This window comes from Aegilops tauschii, chromosome 2 (genome assembly GCF_002575655.3).
Source record: "Aegilops tauschii subsp. strangulata cultivar AL8/78 chromosome 2, Aet v6.0, whole genome shotgun sequence".
In the NCBI taxonomy this organism is placed as follows: Eukaryota; Viridiplantae; Streptophyta; class Magnoliopsida; order Poales; family Poaceae; genus Aegilops; species Aegilops tauschii.
This window is the reverse complement of record NC_053036.3, coordinates 580,664,173-580,672,996: the sequence shown is the minus strand read 5'-3', so window position 1 is coordinate 580,672,996 and position 8,824 is coordinate 580,664,173. Positions and strand designations below refer to the sequence as shown.

General features: G+C 47.3%; 1 protein-coding gene across 4 annotated transcripts; it reads left to right on the top strand.

Annotated features, from left to right (window-relative positions):
- The first annotated feature begins 1,424 nt into the window (after positions 1-1,424).
- On the top strand, positions 1,425-7,770 carry LOC109736820 (phosphatidylinositol 4-phosphate 5-kinase 9). Of its 4 annotated transcripts, XM_045233330.1 has the most exons (11): positions 1,425-1,623; positions 2,233-2,388; positions 3,254-3,310; positions 3,408-4,579; positions 5,058-5,225; positions 5,570-5,735; positions 5,971-6,081; positions 6,541-6,728; positions 6,815-6,972; positions 7,070-7,241; positions 7,344-7,770. In XM_045233330.1, exons 4-11 carry the CDS (start codon positions 3,423-3,425, stop codon positions 7,627-7,629), a joined length of 2,406 nt encoding a protein of 801 aa, XP_045089265.1. In that variant the 5' UTR covers positions 1,425-1,623; positions 2,233-2,388; positions 3,254-3,310; positions 3,408-3,422; the 3' UTR covers positions 7,630-7,770. The 4 variants fall into 4 exon arrangements, with proteins under 4 accessions (XP_045089265.1, XP_020151627.1, XP_020151629.1 ...); XM_020296038.3 differs by lacking the exon at positions 3,254-3,310; XM_045233331.1 differs by lacking the exon at positions 2,233-2,388 and having other exon boundaries at positions 1,501-1,623.
- Positions 7,771-8,824: the final 1,054 nt, after the last annotated feature.

The following is an 8,824-nucleotide window of genomic DNA, read 5'->3' as shown; positions in this document are numbered from 1 at the left end:
GCCGTCATCCGATTATCCGATCTAGGGTTTCCCCCGGAGGTAGCAGAGAGTGGCCTTGAACTTTTCCACGGCAATGCCTTCAAGAAGGGAACGACGCAGATAGCGCCGCCACCGCCGGCCTTAGCAGAAGCCGAAGGCAAGTTTTCATCCAGATCAGTTCAAAGGGATCCAACTCTCGTCCACGGGCTGCCGTAACCACCAGCACCACCAGGCCGACCCTGGAGTACCGGCAGATCAGCGAGCCGCCGGCACCACCGCATCCAGATCGCCGGCCACGCCGGGCCGCCACCATCCCCCGCACCGTCCGGGTCAGAGACGGAGCCGCCGACCGCGCACAGGGACCGCCACCGCCTGCACACGCCGGAGCGCCGCCGAGAGCCCAGCGCTCGCCACCGCTTGCCGAAGCCAACCGCCGCCCGAGCACTGGCGCCACCGTTGAGCCATCAGATCGGGGAGGAAGACGTCGCGCGCCGACCACCCTCGCGGACCCCGCCGCACGCCCGAGCGCCAGCGCCACCGCGGCGCCATCAGATCGGGAGGAGGAGGAGCCCGCGCCTCGCCGCCCCATGCAGACCACGCCGCCGCCATCGCCGCAACGCTACCAAAGGGGAGCCCCGCAGATCCGCCAACGGCCCGACCTGCCGCCGAGCTGAGCGCCGCCGCGAGGGCCGGCCGTCCCGCGCCGCTCAGGAGCCTCGCGAGGAGGGAGGGAGCCCCGCCGCTGCCGACGCACGCGCGGGCTTTGCCCGGCGGCGTCCCCTGGCGGCGGCGAGGGAGAAGGAAGGCGAGAAAGGGAAGCGGCGGCGGCGATCTAGGGTTCCGCCCGGGCCGCTCGCGGGAGCGGCACGGGGGACGGGAGGGCTGACGGGGGTGGACAACGGGCTGAGGTCTGTCCTAAAATAAGTGTCTCAACTCTAATACAACTTTGTACTAAAGTTAGTATAAATGCGAGACACTTATTTTGAGACGAAGAAAGTAGTATATTGCACCTGCATGCGAAAGGAAAGGAAAGATACATAACAATCAGAAACTCACTTTGGCTCATAGGTGCATATGCACCCATTATACCTTCTTTGCTTCATTTTTGTTGTGTTATATCGTCGTCGGCAAGGGTGAAGATTGTACTTAGGTAGCAGCTAGCAGGATAGAGTATATCAATTGTGAGCAGCCTGTCAGCCATGGGTGACGGAGCAGCCAGCTTGTACGTACGTACCTACTGCATTTTCATACTACGCAGCAGTAGCTACTAGCTAGCGAGCGAGAAGAGGTCGAAAGAGAGCGAGAGACAGAGAAGAGGGCCGGCGGTCACATCTTCTCACATGGCGCCATGTGCAACAGCTCGACCCAGTTGCTTGCTTCACCGGTAAGTAAATAAACAAATACTACAGTGAATAGACTGGTAAGATCGATTTGTCTTGTCACGTTTGCTATGCAAGAACTGCAGCAGCAGCTGGCAGCCATGAACAGCCATTGTCAGTTCCAAGTAACCCATCCCATGCAGCAGTATATTACTACCATACACACACAAGAAAATAGGAGAGGAGAGAAGAGAAGCCCACAGAGAGTTTTCTTCTCCTAGCTCTTTGTGGCGCGGCGCCGCATTGCAACTGCATCCATCGACCGGTAATAAGCAACCCAACTCACTCATCCATCTCTCGCCGCCGGGCCTTGATCCATTCCCTCCTCTCGCGTTGCTGTTCATAGCTCTACGTTTCGTCTTGATCCCCTTCGATGATTTATCCTCTCCCCCTCCTATCCTGGCTGAGAGCACATCGTGCTTCTTCAATTCCTTATATCCTTGTACGGATGGATCATGGATTCTTGTGCTGCTCCCGCTCTACATGCATGGGCATCCCTTCCTGCTTAGGGCTCTTTTGATTGAAAGCAATTCTATAGTATTTTTGGAGGATTGATATTTTTTAGAATTTTGCCTACGTTTGTCCTTTGATTCATAGGATTAAATCTCGTAGGAATTTTTTTCATGAAATCATTTGTACTACATTTAATAGAAAATCTAACATCCACTTCAACCTCTTTTTACAATTCTTTGCTTTTCCCGTGAAATCAAACACTCCTTGCCAATTCTATAGGATTCAAGTGGACATGACATTCCAATCCTATAATTTTTCTATTTCCGACTGTTTAAAATCCCGCGAATCAAAGAGACCCTTAAATTTGACGTGTTTGCTATTTACATGTTGCCTAAATTTTTTGTTACGTCTGATTTCGTAGAGAAGAAGCTGAGGGCAGAGGCACATGCGAAGCTCCGTGGCCGAGACGGCCGCGTCATCCCGGCGAGGCCATGTCAGGGCCTTGCTAGAGACGGGGACGACGACAACATGGCTAGCCGCGTTGTTGCCGACGTTGGCGAGGATGAGGGGTTCTTAGGTGCGGGTGGGGCCTTTTTTTTTACCGCGACTCGGATTAGAAGATAGCGAACTTGCCCGAAGCCAGGAAAGATGCGGCTGCCGCGCATCATCGTTGTAGGCGAGGCACCACTAATATGTCCATAACGTTAGCAGGTAGCCGATGAATGTTGAGCACTTGTGGATTCATCAGCCAGGAATGTACTCCTTTTATCCCATAATATAAGATGTTATTATGGGACAAAAGAGCATCATTTAGCGAGCTAGCCTCTAAGTAAGAGTTTCATTTTAGCTTCTACAACACCAGGCGGGATGAGCAACCCTATACCACGTGTGGCCACACTGGGACAAGGGTTCTTAGGTGCCCTCAGATTATGTAGCAACCTCGTCGGAAGCATGAACGGGGAGGTGAGCGGCGGCGCTGCAGCGGGAGGTGAGGCAAGGATGGGAGGAGAGTTGGGCCCAGCCATTGGATTTCAATCCAAGGGCCGAGGAAAAATCAGTCGACTTGCATGTAGTCCAGTGCTAAGCTAGTAATAATCGGAACACATCACAGCCACCGCGACGCCCCTATGATACGACAACTAATTAATACCACTCTTGATTTCATACATACGCACACATATCAAGATCAACCAGCACTACAAGTTACTCCCTTCGTTTTTATTTACTTCGCATATTAGCTTTGGTCAAAGTCAAGCTTTATAAACTTTGAAAAAATTTATAGACAAAAATATTGACACGTACAATAACAAATCAATACCATTAGATTCATTATTGAACATACTTTCTCGTCATATAGATTTTTTATCGTAAATATTTATATTCTTTCTTATAAACTTGATCAAACTTTATGAAGTTTGACTTCAGTCAACTCTAATATGCAGAGTAAATAAAAACGGAGGGAGTACAACCACCACTATAGCTACACCTCCTTCAAGAAGGTCAACTTGCATGCATGTTCAACCTGAGACCAAATTAACTCTTGGTCGATTCATGTATGGATATGTCTCTCTCTCTTAACTTCGCGTTCCTCTGCAGGACAACCTGAGTAGCATGCAAGGCAGGACAGCGGCCCCTGCGGCCAGCAGCAACCCCCCAGCTCGCCCTCATCAAAGCCACCCCGATGCCGCTGCTTCGTGGACAAACTCTGCCGGAGAGCTCACGCTACCCAACGGCGACCTCTACTCCGGCACGCTGTCGGGGGGAGTACCGGAGGGCACGGGGCGGTACGTATGGTCAGGCAGCGGCTGCGTGTACGAGGGCGGGTGGAGGCGGGGGATGAGGCACGGCAATGGAAGGACGGAGTGGCCGTCCGGGGCCGTCTACGAAGGCGAATACTCCGGCGGCTTCATGGACGGCGAAGGAACGTACACCAATTGCTCCCCGTCGTCGTCTTACAAGGGGCAGTGGAAGCTGGACCGCAAGCACGGCCTCGGGCTCCAGGCGCACGCCAATGGCGACGTGTACCAGGGCTCCTGGGTCCAGGGCCAGATGGAAGGCCAGGGCAGGTACACGTGGGCCAACGGCAACAGCTACGTCGGCACCATGAGGAACGGCCTCATGTCCGGCAAGGGGGTCCTCACCTGGAGCACCGGGGACTCGTTCCAGGGGAACTGGGTCGCCGGCGTGGCACACGGCTACGGCCTGTACACCTGGGAGGGCGGCGGGTGCTACCTCGGTACGTGGTCCAGGGGGCTCAAGGACGGGAAAGGCACCTTCTACCCTGAGCGCCGCAGGGTTCCCGCCGCTCGCCTCGACGACCTGAGGAAGAGGGGCGTGCTGCCCGACGTCTCCTTCGGCACCGGCGCGGACCCAGAGCCCGCGGAGGCGGATGCGAGTTTGTCCAGGAGGAGCTCGGGCCTCGGGCGGCCTCCGATGAAGAAGAGGCCGTCCCTGCAGAGACGCCGGAGTATCGGCGCGGCCATCGGCGTGGCCGTCGGGGTGGTCACCGGAGGTCCTGCGGGTCCTGAGAAGACGCTGAAATGTGAAGACACGGCTGGTTCCAGCTCCCAGATACTCGAGAGGGAGTACGCGCAGGGCGTTCTGATCAGCGAGGTCGTGCTGGATAAGAGCCTCCCGGATTCGCCGTCGTCCAAGAAACCGAGACTTCGACGGAGCAGGAAGGTGAAGGATGCCAAAAGGCCTGGAGAGACGATAATTAAAGGGCACAGGAGCTACGATCTGATGCTCTGTCTGCAACTTGGAATCAGGTAATGCATAACTCCTGTCCGGAATTAGTAATTAGTTGTCGCTATACATCCGTTTGAGCAACAACTAATTCTGCACGGCGGAAATCTAAATTTTCAACAGTTTCCTTCTCTACATTGCTGTGAGCTATGAAGCCTATGATCCGATAATTTAGTTTCCTTTATCGACATGAGAGTGTTACTGTCTTCTAAGGTTGAATGTGGCTGTACGCCTGCACTCAAGGTTTTGGTTACCAGGTGGTAAATTCGGTTACCACCCGGTAACCGCACATCTCGGCGCCCCACGGGAAATTGCCTTACCGAGGAAAAAAATCCGAATTGTGAATGAATTTTGGCTGAATTTTTTCCAGATTCAAAATTCATTAAAAAATCGTTTGGTAATAGCCCGGTATTTTCCGGTTAGCGCGGTAACCAGATATCTCCGTGCCCCACAAGATTTTTTTTTGCATACAGAATCAGAAACCTTGGTTTTACTACTCAGGTATACAGTTGGGAGGATTACGCCGATTCAGGAGCGTGAAGTGCGAGCTTCTGATTTTGGCCCCAAAGCAAATTTCTGGATGAACTTCCCCAAAAACGGATCACCGCTTACTCCTTCACATCGTGCTCTAGATTTCAAGTGGAAGGACTACTGCCCAATGGTTTTCAGGTTTGTGCTTCACTGTTCATTCAACACGGGTATATTGTTGGTCAGCATGTGTTATTTTCATTATCTAAAAAATTATGTTCTTCTGTTGATCTAGTACATTCGTATAACTTAGCTTAACACCAGAAGAAAAAATTATAAGGATGTCATCGAGTAACTTGAGTAGTTCAATGGCTGAAGTTTTACCCTGTTGCAATCAATCTGAATATTGTTCTGCAATGATATTCAATGCTTATTAACTCACACAATTTGAAATTTATTTGTTTCAGTAGCTAGTGAGACACCCTTGCAGTATTTTATTTTTCAGAACATAACAAGACTAATTTGTTGGTAGAATTTGATTATAGAAATTTGAGGGAGATGTTCAAGATTGATACAGCAGATTACATGATTTCCATTAGTGGAAGTGATGCACTTAGGGAGCTATCTTCTCCTGGAAAGAGTGGGAGTATCTTTTTTTTATCGCAAGATGACCAGTTTATGATCAAGACTCTTCGGAAATCAGAAGTGCAGGTTCTCTACCAATTCCAGCTCTTAATAGCAATAGCAAGATTCAAATGATCTGGAGTTTGCATGTCTCACCCAACACTTGATCCAAAACGGATATCTTCATTGGTCCAAAGCTTTTAGCTTATCTGAACTAGTTTCCTAGTTCACTTAATGTATCATATTAGCACTCGAATCAAACTTTTCCTTTTTGCTCATGTTCTTACATGAACACCATTGATATTTACTTCACATGATGCAGGTTCTTCTGCGTATGCTTCCGTACTATTATCGTCATGTCCATGCTTATGAGAACACACTTGTAACTAAATTTTTTGGCCTCCACAGGGTGAGACCTTCCAGCGGCCAAAAGGTAGTGACATTATTAACTGTTGCTGACATTTCGAAAATAATAATTATTATTAACTGTTGCTTGAGCTCCCTATTTGTCTCATATAAAAAATACAGTCTTAGAACTTGTCAAAAAAATTATAACTGTGATTAGTACCGCCTACAAAACCTTCTTATTTTGTTCATGTCAAAAGAATACTATTGGGTTTTTCAAGAGAAGTAGTTTAATAATATAATTATTTTTGCAACTCAAAATATAATTATTTTTATTTTGCGACTTCCGATGACATATCGCAGTTGCAATTGATAGTCAAAGTTGCAGAGACTGTCTAAAGCTTCTTATATTGTTTTTAACGGCGGATTAATTTCCTTCAATCTTAAAAGGATATTAGTTGTCTTATCTGATTTTTCCTATTCTAGCTACTTCTTTTCAAATGATGGTAGAAACTAAACCGTGGATTTTAATTGTTTGTATATGCAGTTTCGATTTGTAGTGATGGGCAACATGTTTTGCACAGAACTTAGAATTCATCGAAGATTTGACTTGAAAGGTTCGTCTTTGGGTCGTTCTACGGAGAAAATTAAAATCGACGAGAACACGACACTGAAAGACTTGGATCTGAACTATTCATTTTATCTCGAGCCTTCTTGGCGGGATGCTTTGCTTAAGTAAGCATGTTCGCTCAGAAAAAAACAGCTTATTCTCATGACCATTTATCTTTGTAACAACAATGCTATGTTCATGTTTTGAGTAGGCAGATTGAAATCGACAGCGAATTTCTAAGGAATCACAGTATAATGGATTACAGCTTGCTTCTTGGTTTCCATTACCGGGCTCGTCAAAACCTACAAATAGGATCATCATGTCCTGAAAGCATTTTGCCAGATAAACTAACTGTTCTTTCAGAAGCAGGTAAGAATGCAATCTATATCTTATTTCTCTGATCGTATGTTGTCCAAATAACGCATTCTGCAATAGCATTTTTTGCTTGCTGATATCGATAATGCAGATGCCGCGGAGAAGGATTCCGCTTATAACTATCGAGATGGGCTGATTTTGGTGCAGCGAGGCAGTGACAAAAATGGTTCAGATGCTGTTGGCCCGCACATAAGGGGGAGCCGCCTGCGTGCGCCGTCGGGTTGTTTCGAGGAAGTAGACCTTCTGCTTCCAGGCACAGGAAGGTCATTATAAATTGATTTCTGTTGTTCCATCCTCATGTTCTTCCAATGCTAAATGCTAAATGTATGATCTGAGATGATTGAATTTGTTGTGAAATTGAATAGGCTCCCGATCCAGCTAGGGGTCAACATGCCCGCAAGAGCGGAGAAAGAAGGGAAACAAGAAGAAGGCAGCAAATCACTCCATCACATGTATGATGTGGTGCTCTACATAGGGATCATTGATATTCTGCAGAAGTATAACATGACAAAGAAGATTGAGCATGCATACAAGTCCATCAAGTACAAGTATAACCCCTTGTCAATATCTGCAGTTGAACCTCAATTCTACTCGGAGCGCTTCCTCAAGTTTGTCGGGACGGCCTTCCCACAAAACTCATCTAATCAATAAATCATCTTTCTTTCCTCCTCTCTGGCTAAAAAAAATGTAAAAAAAGGAAATCCAATGAAGTGTGTTTGCTTGATACATTAAATCTTGTGCATGTGTATGGTTGAGACTGTTGGAGGCAATGTATGTATGTATTTGTCAAAAGCAACATAGACAAAACTAGGCATCAGCGAGGGCTCATTATGAATGGATTTGGTTGTGGATTTTTGTCATATTGACTTGACCAACCACTCCACTCTCACGGCTCTCCTGGTCCTGCTCATTGGCACCCTCCTCATTGCCGCGGCAAGAGCCTTAGCCTTAGTCGGTGTCACCGGCATTGGCGCTGGAGGAGGCGGCTACAATGGTGGTGGAGGTTGAGGAGAAGGTGGTGGAAGCTCCGGTCATCATTGTGGCTTTGGCTATGCACTTGTCCTACTCCCACCCGACGATGGTTGCTATCCAGCGTCCCTCACCGTCGATGTTCCACTCCTTGTCACCATGGATAACAACGATGTGCGTGAAACATAGGGCGAGGAGCTTATGAACATCAATCCTTGTGCTTGCCATTGATGTAAAATATTCTTCACGTATCTCTACTACTAACACAAAAATATATAAGCCAAATGGATGCTTTTGTGTTCGGTAACTTGCTTCAAAAGAAAAATAATATATAAGCACTTTTTTTTGCGAGGGAATATATAAGCACTCAAAGGGCATACCAATATCCTTACATAATGATGCAAATGGAAATGTCCATTTGAATTGACCAATCAACACATTCTTAATGTACTATTAATTACATTATTACCAAAAATGTTTTAGAATGATCTAGAGTGATCACCGTATATGGATAATCATCGTGTCACTTTTAACACTTCGTTAGCTATAAATTGGGTGATAATACAATTTTTACATACATGATTTTCTATTGCAAGAAGGTAGTATAACCAATTTCATATTATCTCCCGCTTCAATGATATATCAGATATGCCCCCATCAGTGATTATGTAAGTGACTCAACCATGCGGAAGCCAAGGAGCATATGACTTTTGGGTGCAACCACTGGGAGATGGCACGGGATACTTACAACCGATTTGGTTGATGATCCAATAATAGGATAGGTTGTGGCACTTTTTTATTTTTTTCTTCATTTCAGCTCTGCTTGCGAGCTTGTACTGAATTTAAGACATGTCTTACTTGCTTAATAATATGGCTG